Source organism: Gavialis gangeticus, unplaced genomic scaffold (genome assembly GCF_001723915.1).
Source record: "Gavialis gangeticus isolate Ggan-Ray unplaced genomic scaffold, GavGan_comp1, whole genome shotgun sequence".
Classification (NCBI taxonomy): Eukaryota; Metazoa; Chordata; order Crocodylia; family Gavialidae; genus Gavialis; species Gavialis gangeticus.
Genome location: NW_017729000.1, coordinates 15820356 through 15836467, shown reverse-complemented (window position 1 = coordinate 15836467; position 16112 = coordinate 15820356). Strand labels below are relative to the sequence as shown.

Genomic DNA, 16112 nt, shown 5'->3' with positions numbered 1-16112 from the left:
AAATGCATCCTCCAGAGTGCAGTGGGGGAAGAATGAGCTGGATTCTTTGTGCATCATCAAATGGATTGTTAAATAAAGTCAGTTATCTGATCTTTATTACTAGCAGTGATGGAACAAACAGCAAGCTAACAGCTTGCATCACCAACCCAGGTTGAATCAGGAAGTTTGAATAGTCCCCCTCCCCCTTATTTATCTTATTAGCTTGCTACAGAAACCACTGAAAAACCACAGCTGGGCCCCAGTTCCAATGTGCTGTATTTTCAGCGTAACAACGTGTGGTCTGTTCAAGCAGGATTGCCTGCCCCAGAAGCAGGGATTCATTTCTCTTCCTCTGCCAATATTCTGTTGTACTGTCCCTTTACCAGTATTTTGTCTGGACTGGTTCTGAGTGTCAAGAACTGGCACTTGCACCTTTTTGTAACATCCCAGTAGTACATGTCAGAGGGGCATTATTCAAGGAGAACAGCTCAGTTCATCCTACTCACCCCTGTCTATAGGAGGGAAGTTGTAGCATGTCAGCTGGGAGAAGCTCATTTACTAGGGGATTTGGACACACCTGTCTCGTTGATATTAAAGAGGTGCAAGTGCCTAGTTAGCTTTTAAAATCTGAACCAGTGTTCTCGTTTAGATGCACATCAACCAACACTGAATTGCCAGTGTTGGAATCTGAATGGCTTTAACCAGTGCAAAGAGTGACACCTGCTGGACAAGAGAGAGAACATGCTTTGGTTCCTCTTCCTGATTGTGCTGTTTCGCCTTCACATGTAAAGCACATGACTACATATATATACTTATATACTGAAAAACACGTGAAGATCTTTTCTCTAGAATGATTGCCTTTGGGGGACAGGATGTGTGGATGAAAAGCTCCAGTTGGGCTGACACTTTTTACAATGCTGAATTTATAGGGAATACTCTGTATTATGACTAGAGATGTCTGCATTTTGATTGCAGAGCCTGAAGTTCTGCTCCGTTAGTTGGTGAAGATGGAGGGCCCAGTTCTCGTGCTCTGCACCTGGGGTAGTCATTACCACCAGTGCAATGTGAGTGTCTGGTGCTGCCAGATTGACTTTGCCCTGGTGTAAATGACTGCACAAGGTGCAGGATACTGGGGATTTAAGCTGTGGGAATGCCAAAACAGCAGCTGTGTCAGTCTTAGGGATGCTTCAGCCCCCCATTCCAGGAGTTGCCGCAGTGGTGCCTGACTAGAGAGGTTCACTTTACTGTTTGGTAGTGTATAAATATCAGCCTTTGGGTGTCTAGAGACTCCCAGGCTGATGGGGAAGGAAAGCAGCAGAGGCAGTGTCCACCTGTTTCTGTTTGAAGATGGTGACCTGTATTTAACATTTTATCTTGTCATATTTACAAATAAAGGGTTTTCTGCCTCTTTAATAAAGTAAGGAAATGGAGATGTTAACTCTCCAGGAACAAGGTTCTGTGTTTTAACAAGGAAGTCATCTTTTGTGAGTGAGGTTACTACCCAGATTGAGCTCTTACACTGCCTTTGTTGGGGTGGGTATGTTCAGTCTGTGAATCTTGGTGTCAGGGCTGTGCTCTCTTTTATTTCATGGTGTATTTTCACTAGTATTTTGCTTTGTTTTATTTTCCATAAGTTTAATCCATGCCATTTTTTATGTTTTTGTTTCTTTCAGTTAATCACACACAGACTTTCAGGCCAAGAGTGGACTTGGTACTTACATGTGTTTAAGTTGCTTGAGTTTCCCACCTTGTGATCCTTCTGTCATAACATTGTGTGAGTGGACCAAAGTTAAGGAGAAAATGGGTATCTTCAGTGGTTGCAGTGTAACAATTCATTGTTCTCTGTACAGGACTTATAAATAGCTTTTAAGGATGTCAACTCTACCCTTCGTAAATTCCCTTATACAAAGTCACTTCATCCTGAAACTGAGGACACTTATTTTTATTTGATGGTTGAGCATCCACCTATACCATCACTGTGATTGTTCATCTGAGATCACTTTACCAGTTGATTGAATATTTACTTTCCAGATTATGTTGCTTTTAATGGTTAAAGGGGCTCCTTGGAATGCGATTTGGGTTCCCTTCCTCCCCCCCCACATTTGCATGATGTGAAAACCACTCAACATTTTTATTTCTCTATCTAAAGTCTTAATTTGAGTAAGTTTAGACTTTTAAAAGAGTTTTGAATTTCCCTTCCATTCCAGTTGAATTTACATGTTCACGTGCACACACGCGCACACATACTAACATTTTGATTGGAACATTTAAAATAGGAAGATGTGAAGCTATGGGATTTGTGTAACTTCACTTGTAATATACTAGTGCATGTTGCTGTTAAGGAAAAAGATGCTTGCTTCGTCGTCTTGAATTCTTCAATAGCTTGCAGTTTCAAAAAGGTAACTATAAACAGATACATAGTGAAGAGAAGCCATCTGACCCTGAAAGAAACTACATACCCACATTCCTATCAAACTCTTCAGTTCGTCTCAGAAACATTTTCCTCTAATGCTTCTCTGATATTCGGAAGCCATGTTTTTATTTTTGAGGCAGTTGAGCTCATAGGAATCTGTAGAATCAACATTTTTCAAGTAGCAGCTATGGGGTCCAGTCTTTGTATGATATATGTAGACAAAGTAAGGACTGAAGGGTGTGCTAGCTAGAATTCAGACACCATTTTCTTAGTTAAAAGCAGTTAGGCTCAAAAAGTATCAGATGCTGGGCTACAAGAAAATTAGTATTGTATGCTAGCTTCAGTGTAGTGCTTTTTTTAGAATTCAGAAAAGCCTTTTTAGCAAACCCTAGCTGGCTAAGTGTTAGTTGTGAACACACCAGTTTTATTTAGTCGCTCATTTTAAAGGTTTCTTCTGATTGATCTTAGAAGTCTTTAAGCAAATGCACTGGCAGCTCCTGAGCCCTTAACAGGTCAGTTCAGAGGGAGCATTTAGCTAAGATTAGTAAGTTAAGATTCTTCAGCTTACATATTCTATTAAAGCAGCTTTTTTAAATACCCGCTCAGGTGCTGAAGCATTTTTATACAGACATTGGCCTTTTTAATGAATATACTGAAAATCATGTCACAGTATTACTTGATATTTGTAAGAACCTCATGAAAGTTAAACAGGTACATTTAAAAACAGACCATTTTGAAAAAGAAAGATGATGGTGACTGGTAATGCTTCTTTACTAGTTTGCTGTTTATCTCACCATTTTAATTTTTGAAGGCTGTGACTCTCGAAGCTAAATGTATTGTAAAGAGTGACTGTCAAACGTTGGGAGAAGATATGGTCGAAGAATACAGGTTATTGTCACATACAAGAAGACAATCCTTGCACATAATTGGCTGAAAACAATCATGTCGCAAAACAAAATCCAATCATGCTCATCTTATTCAAGTGAAAGCTCCATAAAAAAATGACAGACTAATTGCCTAAGCCAGTGGTCAGTGACCTTTAATAAGCCATGGGCTGGAACAACCCAGCTCTGGTCCAATGTGGACCAGATGGCTTTGGCAGCATGTCAGCGATGGAATACCCTCATCTCCCAGCTGCAGTGTGAGGATGGCTGGAAGCTGCACATCCCCAGCGCGGGTGCTGCAAGAGGACCTCTGTTTTTCCTCCTTCCCCCAACCCACCAGGTGCAGCAAAGGTGCAGCTCCGAGCCCACAGGGAGCTGCGTTTAAAGCCCTGCAGCTTCCAGCTCTGTCCACAGTACAGCTGGGAGGCTGGGGGTGGAGAAGCAGAGGCAGCATAGAGGTGGTTTGCAGCTCCCAAGCCCCAATGCAGTCCCCCCACCTGGAAGCTGGGCCTGCCTGAAGCCAGGGAGCAGCTTGGGGGCTGGGAGAAGTAGCAGCAGCGCAGGTGAATGAAAAAAACCCTTCAGCTGCACAGGCTGGTTCCAGTCCATGGGCCGCATGTTGCTGACCCCTGGCCCAAGTAAAGCCATGTTGTTATTTATTTTCTGTCTTCTCAAAGGGCAGCATTCATGAGGGCTGGAATTAGGTGATTTGCTCATATGCAAATGATTGCATCAAGCTTGTCAGTCGGCAAGTTTTCTCCTGATCTTATGCTGCCAAAATTCAGGTCATCTATGCAATCATTTTCTGATGATTGGCTCATCAGAAATAGAAAATAACCTTTTTGTAGAGTAGTAACTATACTTCCTGGAGGATGTTAGTTAGAACGAAAAAAGTCCATGGCCATATTAGAGAGATTTCCGTATATTTATGTTGAAGACATTCAGAATGTATGTAACAATATATTAATTATTATTAATTATTATTATTTTATATGCATTGACTTCATGTTGTGGTGAACATCGTTGTCCTTTTATTTAAATATTGACCTCAACTTCACTTGGTCATTAATACTCTTGGATTAATCAACATAATATTATCTGCAATGGAAGTCATTATATGCTTTTTTAATTATTACTTTTTTTATAGTACTTGATTTCTCATATTTTTGACCAAGACCAAATTTATTCTTTGGTGCGTAGGTTCATAAGTTCCATACTTATGTTTGGTGCATTAGTTCCAGACTTACTCTTTATGTAACAAGTTATCAACATAATGTGATGCTAATCTCACTTTCATTGGAAGATTTACCTCTTGTGTTTGTAGGCTAGAAGAAAATAAGGGGTGGTTGCATTATACCCAAATAGAGCAATTCCATTATAATTTTTTTCCTGTTTGTTGTTGTTGGTTGGTTTTTGTTTAATGTTTTTTACATTCATCTATATAACAGGTTGGCGGTAATGAAAAATATCCATTTTCTATCATTTAAACATTTACTACCATGTATTTTGTCTGCTTTTGAAGTTTAAATGTACTTTGGATGGCTCTTAATTTTGTAGACTGTGTCTGTGCTTGGAGCAGTTTTCACAGGGAAGTGGGTATTAATTTTTTTAATTCAGAAAACATGGAGAAATTTGTGGAAATGCTCTTTGTAATATGCTACTCAGAAAATATTGCATTCGTTCACTGTCAGTCATACTGTTTTTTTGGCTTTCAATTCTTTCCTTTCACTTTGTACTTATTTCTTTCATTAAATCTCACGTTTATTTTGAGTTTTCTGTGGTGTCGTTTATTTGACTATGATTTCTCAAACTTACATTTATCTAATTAATAGATCTCTAATGAAATAATGATGTAATAATTGCAAGCTCATTCAGCTCTAGAGTATTTGTTTTCTGTTGACTTTTATTTGGGATCTTTTTAGCATAAAAATAATGAACTCTCTCATGCAGTTCACAGAAAAGCATCTTACGGGTCAATATTTATGCTGCTGTCTTCTCAGCAAGTACTACTTTTTATAAACCATCTCTGACTGTAAGATTTTGTGAATGAGCATAGATCTACAGTCTGTTTCTCTCATTTATCAAAGAGCCCAAGCTGTTAATAAGGTGCCCCAAGAAGATACTGGGGACATCATCTCCTACTGACACTGCCTCTGGATGTTAATAGGAGTTCTGTGCACTTATACAGGGGCACAGCATATCCTTAGTTCCTTCAGCTGCTATGGAAAACAAATGCACAGTCTTTTTTTCCTTGAGAGCCTTGCTAATTAAAAATCTAACTGAAGTCTGGTACTCAGTGTATACTCCATGGGGCTGTGCTAACTCTTAAACTGAGTGTAGCTTAACTAGCATCTTGTCCTGTTTGTTGTCTGCCCCAACTTGGAGTCTTTGGTGAATAAATAACAGCATCTTAATATGAGCATCTGGTGGAATTTGACCTAAGACATAGCACTTTTGACAAAATCGGGTCAGGAACTCAGAATTTAAAAAATGAATATTTTGATACACTGGAGATTTGAATGAATCTGAGTGATAGAGGAAGTGTGTGGGGTGTACAGGGGACTGCTGGGCAGCCTTTAATAGAGGTAGTAGTTAGCCATGATGACATCTGATAAAAGTGAGCGTGGGCTCACAAAAGCTTGTGCATCTCTGAATTAGTCTATAAAGTGCATCTCTAACCCCCTTCAGCCTTTGGTAGCCATGACAGTACTACCTTAGAAACTGCCTGGGAGCACAGAGTTAATTTTGATCCAGTTGGAGATAGAACCAGATAAAGAGACTTCCCGTGGCCCAGTCCCCTGGAATCCCATCCCTGTGTAAGGAGGATGAAGGTTACACTGGAAACTGGCTGTCACTGGTTGGTAGTTGATACTGATTGAGACCATGCTGCTGTTGCTTTAGACACTGTGGTCGATAGGCGGTTTACTCAAAATGGAAGTGACAAAATGACAACTCCGGTTCCTCTGGAAGCAGTCCTGACCCGTGGATCCACAGTTCCAGTGGATGTTGTGCTAAACCAAAGGACTCAGTGGAATTATTTGTACATGGTGGAGTAACCTGTGAAACGTTCAGTGAAGAAAGGTCTTGGTGTGTGGTGAATCGTTTGAGCCTTTTTCAACTGTTTGAAACTTGAGCCTGGATTTGATACCAAGTGGTCTGTAGGAACCATTTTGCAGCCTTTTCTCTCCAAACATTTTAAAGACTGTACATTCTAGTAGGACAGTGGGAGGAGGATCTGTACAGATAAGCGAGATGTATTGAGCAATCCTTGAGAAGAATGCTTGTTGCTTTAGTATCTGGTATAAGAGTGAATACTTGATAATTTGGTACAGTGTTTCTCTAAACACAGAAATTTACTGTAGTATAATTATATTGCACATCTTAGCACCTTCCAAATAAAGATGGCACAAGCTTGTACAAATACTTAGACTTAATAAGTTTAATGACCCTGCTGTGAAGAAGGAATAATGTTATAGATGGGGAATTTTACAGAAGGGGAACTTGAGATTTGGAGATCAAACAGCTGGTTCCAAGGTCAGGCCACACATCTGTTGCCCTGGATCAACCACGAAACCCAGATCATTCACCTCCCAGCCAATTGCTGCTTAACAGGATGAGCTGTGTAGCAACTAAGCATATAAAGTTTTTGAGTCCCTGGTAGACGGACAGGTTTGCGAATCTTGGCACCTAATCATTGCAAGTTCTGTTTCCATTGAATTAACCAGTCATTAGAGACCTGCTGTTATGTTAAACTTGAGAATAAGGGAGGGAGATGCCATCATCCTCTGCTCCCAGTGAAGTGTTTTGATAGCATATGAGATTTCCAGTGCGGTGGTGATCATGTTTCTCCAGCGTTACTAGTTGCAATTCTAAACCCCCAGGTCCAACCCAGATCTGGATAATGATAAAATCCTTCCTCAAAGCACTCGCTGTTCAAAATCCAACATGCCTGTCTTGTTCCTAGCCCTGCATGTCACCACACTACATACATTAGGATTTGTGCTGCTTTGACCTTTTATGCTGTCTACATTTGATGCAATTTATTTGAAACTTAAATATTGATTCTCTTTTGTTCTTTCTGTAGCTTTTTTAGTCTTCCCAGTGCGTGCTCCATAACATCAGGAAGACATGTTAATTAGAAGATTTATTAAGGCCAAAACATCTCATGCAGAAGAAATTAGTTGGTGCTTTCACCTTTTAAGCTTGCAATATATTGCACAGAAGAGATTATATAGCAAGAACTAAGACGTACTATACTTTTTGATTTGCAGAAGTTTCCTTGACTAGGTTTCTTGATAAATGAAATCTAAGATATTCACCAAAGGATAAAACACTAATTGAGGCTAAATGCATGGCATGCACTAAAACCAAAATACTAACTTTTGGGGTTAAGAATCCTTACAAAGCAGGCATTGTAAGCACTTACACTGTGAGCAAAGTTTCCAAGTAGCAGAGGAACAATCTTGATGTGTCAGCATGAAACCAATTTTCAGCTTGCTATTTAAGCTGCCATTACAATGGGTTTTGATTTGTTCCTCTTAATTTGGTTTTGGAATGCAACTAGAGACTTTTTAATGTCCTTAACGTATCAGCTGGATTCTAATATTTCTTAGCAATAACTCCTCTGTATAATTTTTTCAATGTAGATTTATGGTGCAAGTTTTTATAGACCAAAAAACCCTTTCATTTATTCAGTTTTACCACAATAACACATGTGCCTCATGTTTAAAATCCCTTTTCCAAAGCTCCCTCTCCCTAACTTCTGTGCTTGCACTTGATTCCTTAAATATGGGTAATACGGGATTGCAATTCCAGGATCCTTTTCTATCTGCAAATGTTTTGTATTGAGAGACAAGGGGACCATTTTAAAGGACAACTAAATGACATATGCTAAGGGAGGGGATACGCTTGTAGGTATTAGATCCTGAAAGTAAAGATTTGGAAACAAGTAGCATTCATGATTCTAGGGTATATACATTATACCACAGTATCTACCCGGTAGGCATATCCCTGTTGTAAAAAAAACGCACATTTTCTGTGCACCAAACTCGGCATATGTAGAAATACAGAAAAACCCTATTTTCTGTTTTTGTTTAAAGTGAACTCATAAACCAGTTACAAGAATTATTCCTGATTGCACGAAAAGGTAGGTTTAGTAAAAAGCAGAATTATTAAATGAACCTCAACTTTAAAAGTGTATTTTGCAATAAATCTAAATATTGCCAGTGAAACAGTAGAGCACTCTGTCCAGAGTCATAACTAACCATACATTTAAGTCCTAAATGCAAGTCCCCTCTGTTTGTCTCTTTCAAAATAAGTAAATATAAATACATGGTTGAGTGCTGGTGGGTGCTGTCAAGGGGCTGGTTACAGCTCCACAGTATGTATTTTTTCCTCACTTCTCCTGACCTCCAGTACATGTTAAAGAAGCCTAGGAGTTGCTCTAAATTGCTGAACATTTTCAGCCAGCAGGAGATCCTGATCTTGCCACTTTCCCTGCCCCACCACATGCCCTGAAGCAGGGGCCGTGTGGTATGGGAGCCAGCTTCTGTTCGCTGAGGGTCTTCCTCATGCTTAGGGCTGTCCCTGACAGGAGTCTGGAGGGAGGTTTTTATTCCACGAGCATCTGAGTAGGACCCAGAACCACGTGGAGCCAGAGGTCTGCCCAGCAGAATTAGATGATACATACCTTTTTGGGGCCTGCACCATGAGCCAAATTGTGGAGTCTGAACCAAAACTTCAGCTGAGCACAGTGGATTGCTTGCTAGCTGCTGCTGCTGCTGCCATAAAGGCCAATGGTAAGACACCTTGTACTGCAGTGGGAGTAGGTCTGTGCTGAGAAGAGGATCGGTTCTGATGATCTTCTCCTAGTGGTCATGAGCTCAGCACTTGGCAGCCTGCCGAAGGTGACCTGTCCTAGGAGAGGATCATCAGAATGTCCCAGCCAAAATAATTTAGTTTAAACACACCTGGATGATTGTGGGTTTTGAGGGTTTTGGTTTTTCCTTGAGGCTGACTAGTAGAGCACCTTAGCCGAGGCTTTAAAAAGCAATAGAGGCGTTGTCATGTTAACAAACTAAAATTAAACTCTCCTACAAGCATTTCAGAGTATCTGTATAACTTGTTTGATGCTGTGGCTGCATCTTGGAAGAGGAAGAACGTGAGCATAAGCACATGCCCAGGAGAAGATGCCCGTGGGGAAGATGCTGAAAACTCCTATATGAGGTAACCTAGTGCTAGAACAGGGTAGCCCTCTAGTGCATTGCTAGCACTGCGTGAGCTAAGTGGACTAAAAGCTGTAAAGCCAGTTTTAAAAGAAATGCACTAGCGACTCACTAAAATGTATGTGGTGGTGGTGATAGAAAGGGAAACGCTTTATATGGGAAGCATAACACTGGGGCACACTGTCTCTGGCTATTAAGCCAGTAGAATTTACTGTAGCATGTTTTTTTTAAAAAAAAGCAGTGTGACATTGATACAATGTTGTTGGTTACCTTAATTTAAGGTAAAATATATCTAGTGTTTTGACTGTCATGCTGCGAACAAAACACGAGCTACTAACCAACTGGAATTTGGGAAGAGACTTTTTCCCTGGCACATTGCTGCACTGTCTAGTTGGAGGGTTATTGTCTAGTTTTTTACAACTCTTTCCTGAAGATTTTGGTGTTGGTACCAGATGGAAATAGGATAGTTGATGGACTTGACACAGTGACAATCCTGAAGCCAATTCTACTGTAGCCAGGTGTCTGTGTGTGAAATGTTAGCATATTCCTGGCCCTGTCAGAAACTTGATTTGAGGGAAAAGAGTTATGAATCAAAAACTCCGTTTTCTTTTTGATTGCTCTTTTTCTGGCCACAGGAATTTCCTTATTTGTATAGCTGCATAAATTAAATGTTCTAGTAGATCACTGCACATCAAGTGCTGTAGTGATAAACCTACTCAGAAGAATGCTGGTCTGCAGGAACTTCTTTGCACTTGGACCTGATTGTTTGCAACATGCTTTACCTGTAGCATATAACCTTTTCCATCAGGGTATGTTTCATAAATGAGAGGCCTGATGAGGTCAGGGAGGGGAGTGCAAGATTTTACTCTGTACATATATGCTTATGTGGTGGTTCACATTTGTTTTGCTTGTGAGTCAGAATCTCAAAATGCTTGTATGTCAACAAGGAAATGAGGATGGAGGAAACATCTTGAAGAAAGAGTTGCACAAATACTGTAGATAATTTCACATGCTACATGAAGTGATGAAACAAAGCCTAGAAAAGTTTGCTACCAGCAATAATCAAACCCATTTACTGACCACTTGAAAGGTGACAAGGTGTTTGCAGTACTGAGATATGCTACACTCCCTCTTTCCCAAGACCTTTCCAGTCCTAGACCAAATGTTTCAGGTTTATCTTCCCTTGAGTCAATTTTTGTAATTCAATGTTAGCTGAAGAATTCAGCCTTAATATGAATGAGACCAACCTCATACCTAAACAATGCATTAGTGGCGGCCAAACCAAGCCTAATCTTGAGCATGCATCAGGAGGTGACATGCTAAAGCATTGTTCAGACTCAAGAGAAGATACCGCACTTGTTCTTCTGTCTGTTTTAGGAAAGAAATGACAATGTCTGGACAAGGAGTCAGCATAGACTAGAGTACCTACCTGTACTGTAACTTGCCACAGTAGTTTTCTAACTGTTAACTGCTTGTCTAGTCTAGCGCTGCATCTGCATGTTGTGGTTCTGACTGCAGCCATGGTAGGGGTAGTAAAGAGAGGGAAGTTGCATGAGGAAATGATCCTGAGCCCAAACTGGGCCTTGACAGGATACCCTAACACAGTACCACTGGCTTCATAGGGACTGAAAGCTAAGTAGATCTGCACCTTTATAGACTAACTAAATAAGATATATGGAGAGAGTGCAAGCTTTTGTGAACCCAGGTTCACTTCATTAGATTCACAGGAACTGAACAGACTGGAGTCAGAGCAGAACATAGTTCCACTCCAGACTCTTGTGTTCTGCAGCTCAAAGAACATGCTCAGGAAACCAGGACTTGGCTTACGTTTTATTTAATGAAAACTACAAAAGACAACTTGCCTTTTTTTGAAAGTCAGGCAATCAAGTCACAGTACACAATAGAAAAAGTGCTGCTTTTTCTTCTTTTTTTTTTTTTTTGGTCCTATCACAAAATGGAAACCTTCCTTATGCTACTCAGGCAGGATGAATAAATAACATTCCAAGCCCCTCCACAAATAGTCATCCAGATGTGTGCAAGGCTTGTAAACATTTTCTATTCTGGAATAGTGCATTATTTTTCATTTCCACTTCACACTACCTCCTTGCAATCACACAGGCTGTGCAGAGACCACCATCTATAAGGAATCTTGTTGTTCGCACTCCTGAAAGCACAGCATTCACAGTTTGTGGTGATCCTGACAATTTTTCCCAGAGTCCCAGTGCTTATTTGAATGCACTTGTACTCACAACTGGCACTTGCATTAAGTCTTCACTTCAGTAGCAAATTTTTGGTACATTTAGCACCATGCTTTTTGCAGTTTAAAACAATAAGATGCTGCCTAAACACACACACGCCCATGCACATGAAGCTCATCTCCCCACAGTGCCTCCACTGGCAGCATTTAAACAGAACAATCCCTAAATTAAATCTGCTAATTTACCCACTAATCTAAGACTGAGATCCTGCAACCACAGGTGCAGAGAAGCAACTCCCATAAGCACAAGGTGAGAAGAGATGAGCAAGAAACCTTGTCTTACACCAGTGAGTGCTGCTGCCTAGCAGATGAAGGTTTGGGTAAGACCATTATCAGCATAAGGATGGCACTTGAGTCTATGACCCTGCCTCCAGGTTTACTTCAGGAGTAAATGGAAGGGGCCATTGCTGGCATATGCTCTATATGATGAGCCCTGCCAAAGGCTTAGCCTTACACACACCCATAAGGGGCTTTCAGACTGCCAGAATTAGCAGGATCTATGCCTGCACTATTACTGCACAGTACAGTTCTGATTTATGCTTCCAAATTAACACAAAGTCACCTTAAAAACCTGGCCCTGTTAAAAAAAAAAAAAATTAGTAAAGAGTAATAAGCCTACCCTTTCCTTTAGAAAATGTATAAAGCTGCTTTAAAAGTGAGAAATGGTTACACACTGTGAAAGTCAATTTAACTGCTTTGCTGCAAAGAGGAGCAGGTAAGGCAAAAATGATGGGTTTTTTTTAAAATACCCCTTATGAGAAGTCTGGAGAGGTAGGGAAGGAAAGGAATGTTGCAATGTGAACAGAATGGTGTTGCACAGCCTATTCTGTGCAGTCTGGAGGCAAAGCCCACTGGAATCCAGGGGAAGTCTTCCATTTGTTATAACAAGCTTTGATTTAGGCACTGATGGTTTGATTCTGAAAGATGCTCAGCACCCAATGCTTTGATTGTGGGACCAGGCCCATGTAGAACTGGGGCTTCCTACCTGGAAGTGTGGACTACTCTCACAGCACCTCACCATTTGCTTTTACAATTCTAAATTTGGTCCCAAGGAATAGTGTAGCAGACCTGTTGTAAGTGCAATGCTCTCATCACCACATCGCACCTCCTGCTTCTCTCAAATGCAGCTATTTGAATTATGAAGTCTGAGAGAGGAGAGGCAATGTTGGGAGGCTCAGTGAAATGGCTGAAGCTGTCACATTGCAGACAACTGGGTGCAGAAGCAAGCGTCCCAAGAAGGCTGGTTCCCCCTACTGCAGTGTGCAGCCCCATCTGCTGAACTCACATCCCTGAGTTGTTTGATTTCAGCTATTCGTATCTGTGGGGGCTTTTGTCCAGCTCAAGTAAAAACGGTGGGAAAAGAGCAACCAAACACTGTTTTAGGAGGCAGCAAGTTAACCCTTTTGGCATTATCCTAGCAGAAGCCCCCAGTGCTTCCAGTTTGCTGCATCTGCTATTCCATTTGTCTTGACCTACATAGCTGCTGCAGCTCCGGTCTCTTCTAAGCTACTTCAGGGGGTTGTAATGGAGGACAAGGAGAGCCATTTTCCCCCTGCACCAGACTATTGCATAAATTAGCAATACTAGCCCTTCCACCCTCTGGGACTCCTTCCTCATTGTACAGATGCCTGAACCCATCGTAGAACTCATCTGTCTCCATGCTCTCGTCACAGCTTTTGGTTGTAATAGGCACAAAAGTTGCTGGAACTGACTGGTTCATGGTCATCCTCGAACTAACTTGCTGTGAATTCTTCAGTTCAGGATAAGGGTAGGGTAGACTTCCCTTGGGACGGGCTTGGACGACTCGGTTGGCAGGATTAAAAATATAAACAGCATTGGATGCTTGTGAAAGCAGCAGCTGCTGATCCACAAGCTCTTTACAGTGGATAAACTTGACGCTGTCTACCTGTAATGACAGAAACAAGTCTGACTTTTATTTTTTTCCCCCCAGCTTGTTAAATTATTCTGTACTCTGGTCAATGCTCTATTAAATGTGCAAATTTAATATATTTGGTGAAAAGAGAAAATGCATCAGACTTCCTCTGCGTATAGTTTATAATATCTTGGCACTGACATAGAACTTCACCTCTGTAGATCTACAAAGTACCTAACAGAAGGTGGGTAAACATTTTATCCCAGATTTCCTGGTGAGGAGACAAGGGCCTGCAGATTAAGTGGCTGACTAGTCCAAGGTGAGACAATGAGCCAGTGGCAAATTTGGGACTAGATCCTTGGGCTACAGGCTTCCAGGCCACAGACCGAGTGGCCATATTTTTTAAAGAGCATGTGTGTTTTTTGTAAATCAGTAGTAATGGTTCAGTTTCAAGAAACACGGATGCTTTAGAGGTGGGGTATAGCCTTCCTCTAGCTGTAACTGCCAAAGACCAATTGTTTTTCAGCTGGCATAAATGCACTAATAGATTCTTGCAGCCCTAAGCCTTAAGAGATAGGCATGCGTGGGTGCTGAGCACCCATCAAGTCCCACAGAGAACAACGGCAGCTGTGGGATGCTAAGCTCTTTCTAGAATCCCAGTTACAGACTGTGAATCACATCTGAGACACTCCTCCATAACTGTGTTACTCCCATTATCACTGAGTTCGTAGCAAAAGGAAGATGGGTCCCAAGATGCATATGTAACTCAGAATGCACATTTAACAGCAGCAGTATTGACTATAATTACAGAACAGACTCTATGAATTTATCTTTGCATACGCCTCAAGTTTGTGGTTGGAGGCCATTTTGACTCCTACCTGTGCTTTTTTTAGCAGATCAGTAATAACAGGAAACCAGTCAGGCATCAGCCTCTCCAACTCTAAGGTGATGATCACCAAAGCCAATGTGGAGCCCTTAAACTGCAGTAGTTGGTGGCATGCCATACAATGCTGTAGCTGTTTGGTCAAGAATGCAACATGGCGGGAAGGATTCATCTGAGCCCACCCATTTAGTAGATGGGGCCAATTGGACATCACCATGGCATGGAACTGGAGAGAAGAGGAAAAATATATATATATTTATATATTAAAAAAAAATAGCAAAGGTCAACAGTGAACTTTGTATGTTTCATGTTATTGACCAAAAGCGCAAGCTAATTTTGATTCATATCAGGAAGCTCAGAGATTTTTTTTTCCTTGTTACCATGTGTGACTTGGTTTGTGTTTGTAGTTGCCAACCACTGAACTGTTTCAAGCTTATAATGAATGTAAAGGTCTGTGTTTTCTAGCAGAAATTCTGAAGTCACTGCATTACCTGGATGGCCAGTTTAAGAAGTTAATCTTAGTTCAGATACTCAAATAAAGATACATATTTAGACCAGCAGATGAGAGTAAAAACAATTGTCACGATTCAGTCTTCTCAGCAGATTCAGATTGCAAGCGCCTGGCTATGTTAGGCAGTTGTCATAATCAACAGCCCAACATGGGTTAAGTAGCCTCACATTGCCATAAGAAAATGCCCATGACATGTTCGTGCCATATGATTTTTGCCTTACCAGCATACATTCATTTCTTAGAGAAGAGTTCTGTTGTTTCTATAAAATAATTAGCAACCACAATGTGATTTAAGTGCCAGATCAGTATGGTCTAAAACCTAAAACAAGGGTCAAGTTACAGCAGGGGAAAGAGAGCTGGGTTTAGAAGACACTGGTGTGTAAGATGTAGCAAAAAAAGCTCTGACAGCTTTCTATGTACAGTATTAATAGAATGGAAATAGTTGGAACTATTTTTGCAGTGTGTATTTTAAAAAAACAATAAAAATGGAGTATAGTTGTGCAGTATGAGAATCTTTTTAAAGTCAATTTTAGTTGTCCTTTAAAAATGGGAGTCTGGTTGAATAATTTTTGAAAAAAAAATGGAAAGTTTGGAATGGCAGTATGTTTCAACCAAAAATGTTGTCACTGTCACGTTCTTTAAAAGTCTTGCAGATAGCTACAAATAAGTGGCTTTGCAAGCCACTGCATAGGTGGGGGATGTGTGTGTGTGTGCGCGCGTGTGCATGTGAGCGCATCTGTGTTTTCTAGTCTTATCTGGTGAGAGAGCTGTTTACTTAAAAATAAATAAATGAGAGAGAGAAACAAAATTAGTTTAGGCTTTTGCAAAATGTAGTGCTTACAGTGTTTAAGAATTCCATAGGTGTTGCTGTGTAAAGATCCCAGTGAAGTTTATCTAGTATAATTCTTTCCATTCTCAAAATCTCAGCTGAAGAGCATTTACAACCACTCTGCGCTGCAAGCTTCTTCACTGATGGTATTACCTGTACAAATTGAAAATAATAAATAATAAAGAAGCCAACTTCCTACACAAGGTTGTCTGCGGTTGTTTGTATGCACATGAAAATGGACCCGACTGGTTGGCCTGCC

General features: G+C 40.7%; 1 protein-coding gene across 6 annotated transcripts in view; it reads left to right on the top strand.

Moving 5' to 3' along the window:
* The window catches only part of SEPT8 (septin 8), a 77904-nt gene extending 62079 nt beyond the window's left edge, over nt 1-15825 (top strand). For 3 of the 6 annotated variants that reach the window (XM_019506341.1, XM_019506336.1, XM_019506335.1), the window contains exons 10-11: nt 9376-9501; nt 14524-15825. In XM_019506341.1, the coding sequence (XP_019361886.1) occupies nt 9376-9501; nt 14524-14689 (292 nt within the window). In that variant the 3' untranslated portion in view covers nt 14690-15825. Of the gene's footprint in view, nt 1-1652; nt 5047-7360; nt 8302-9375; nt 9502-14523 lie in introns of those variants that run through there. The other 3 variants (XM_019506338.1, XM_019506339.1, XM_019506340.1) reach the window with 3 other exon arrangements.
* The last annotated feature ends 287 nt before the right edge of the window (nt 15826-16112 follow it).